Genomic DNA, 2,631 nt, shown 5'->3' on the forward strand with positions numbered 1-2,631 from the left:
GATATCTTTTTTGAGGCTTGCATGGTTTCGCAACACATGGGAAAATATTTTGGCAGGGGAAATCCGTGGTGTTGCATTCAAAAGAAAGTCATACCAGAGAAAAAGACAGTTTCTGCTAGGGTCTTGGCACAATTTGGGCAACAGAGCAAATGAAAGGGATGATCTCATACATATTAAATGCCAAGCTCCAGGGCCCCCTACTGTCAGCATGAGGCTGAAGCGTGTTGTGCATCCTTTCAAGTATAAAGCTGCACCATCAGATTCCATAACACCCATCAACCAAAACATTCATACCAATTGTCCCTCTCAAGCTGCAAGTCTGCCAGTTGCCTGTTTTCCTCTCCTCTTGCATTCAAGCACGATTGTTACACATCAACAATGGCCCCAATAATCTCGGATGTTGACCCTGCTGTCGTGGTCATGGCCCTCACTTGCAAAGCCTCAAATCCTCTTCTGCAACCGATTAGGTGAGTTGTATGGCATGAGTTTCTCATGTTTCCATATTCATATATTTCTGTATTTCTGTACAATGCAGCCAACATACCATGCAATGTGGTTTTTTTAGAATAACTTCCCCTTCCTCCTGCCCTCCCTCTCCTCCCCCTCCTGCACTTTTGTTCTTTCAGGCTTGGACTTTCATTTCTTCAGATGGGACTTGTGCAAACGGTCACCACTTGCATTCAGGTTGGTTCCAAGGGACCATGGAGTTCGTACAGCATGCTGTCACACCTTTCTTCCTTCCCTTCAGTGCGGATGTCCTCCCCTTCCATAGTGCCACTGACCAGTTCTGAGTACAGTGTAGCAGCTGTGTATGTGGGATTGAGTGTTTGCCATTGTGCAAGCCTTTTGTGTGTTATGTGCTTTGGGGGGGTACATGGCTATATATTTAGAGTGTGCTCTATTCTCATCTGAATTCCTGGCGCTTTCTCCCTTCTGGGTCGCCGCCACCCAGGGCCCTGGCCTCTTGGCGAGATCACTCAGCCTCATCACAGATCGGTCACACTTCCAGACCATCTCTTTCATTGGTTGCAGCTCTACTTATGACAATCTCAATACTAATTGAGTACTAATCTATGACTAAATTCACCTCTCATTTGATGCCAAGGGAAAGCTAATGTGAAAAATACAGATGTGTGGCAGATGGCTGACTGACCTCTGACTTCATGTGATTTTCCTTGACTTCACTTTTTACTGAGTATCAGTGGCCACTGTTCTCTTCACATGTGTTCTTTGAAGTGTATTCACCAAATGGTAGATTGTGTTATATCTGAATCTTGAATGAATATTATAGACAGCCTTTGATCATTCACTGGTGGTACTGTCAAGACAATTTGCAGGCAAGACTGGATAGGGTAAATGACTGAACAGTCATCCTAGCTCATGATTTGGGAAGACTGAAAAAAGACTAATGACACTTATTCAACCTAGGCAGATGTAAGGCAGTGGCTCCAAGTCTGAAGGTAAAAGATAGGATAGCCACTTCCTATCTGAAGAGAAAATACAGTCTCCACTAATGTCATAGACATGACATGACAGCAAATGTGTACATGCAACAATGGCAAAAAGTCAACTGAACTCAATCCTTCAACCATGTGCCCATGATCCTTTACATAGTCAAGGAGACTTTAAACAAACTCAATATCAGAAAAGCAGACTACAAACTTTTGAAGTGAAAAAAGCAGACATTACAAACTTTTGTAGTCTCAAAAAGGGGACACTACAAACTTTTGTAGTGAAAAAGCAGACATCAGTAGAATTTGTAGTCTATGTCTGAGTTTTGTAGTCTTTTGTTATGTTTTCTAGTCCATTAGTAAAATTTGTAGTCTGCCAGAGTCAATTTCCCATTTAGGTTATACACCTTCCTTTTGGGGTCAATTTTCCCATGATACAACTATTGTAGCCCCATCTATTAGTTTTCCAAATGTGTTGAAATCATGTTGTTGGATGATGTTTTCATGGAGAAAAATGGAAAAACAAAAAAAAACACAGTGGTGAGAAAAATCTTTTGCCTCATATCTCCACAACAGGTACACTTTAGAACATAATTCAAACAGATTCTGGAAGCTACAGAGCAGGGCTACAACTTTGGATTTTGACCATTTTAGGAAATTGGTCATGTGACCACTCCCCCAGAGACCTATTACATGGACCCCTAGTTGTATTGTCATTCTTATCTTGATTTCTCCCACTCTTTGGTCATATCCAATCATATTTCCTCTTTTATATATACTAGCTGATACCCGTGCATTCGCATGGGTGGCTCTTTCTTGATATTACTCTGCCCAAGTGTGTTCCGATCTTATGTAGTGAAATTTGCCTCACTGTTCTCTAAAGACATGTGGTGTAATGGTCTAATGGGCTGCTTTCTGTGTATTATGTGTGGTGTGCCCGATTCCTGAACCCTTGTGTTCGATCTCTGGCTGAGGTAAAATTTCCTGCACTTTCTGATCCTGCAAGCTCTGTGTCCAATCCCAGGAAAGTGTTACAGCTAACTGCATAATCGTAGACCATATCTCAGCCCAGGCTGTAGTTTTAGACCAAATTGACCTGGAATGTTCCACCTTATTCATTTCCATAGGGTGTGCAATTGGCCACTTGGCCAAAATGCCATGGGTTGTAGAACATTGGAAT

At 42.1% G+C, this 2,631-nt stretch overlaps 1 protein-coding gene across 1 annotated transcript; it reads left to right on the forward strand.

Annotated features, from left to right (window-relative positions):
- Window positions 1–378: 378 nt before the first annotated feature.
- LACBIDRAFT_329278 (uncharacterized protein) lies at window positions 379–1,063 on the forward strand (the record flags this gene model as incomplete). Its single annotated transcript, XM_001883291.1, has 3 exons — window positions 379–467; window positions 566–684; window positions 891–1,063. The coding sequence occupies 3 exons, from the start codon at window positions 379–381 to the stop codon at window positions 1,061–1,063; spliced, it is 381 nt and encodes a 126-aa protein (XP_001883326.1).
- Window positions 1,064–2,631: the final 1,568 nt, after the last annotated feature.

Source organism: Laccaria bicolor, genomic scaffold, assembly GCF_000143565.1.
Source record: "Laccaria bicolor S238N-H82 LACBIscaffold_20 genomic scaffold, whole genome shotgun sequence".
NCBI lineage: Eukaryota > Fungi > Basidiomycota > Agaricomycetes > Agaricales > Hydnangiaceae > Laccaria > Laccaria bicolor.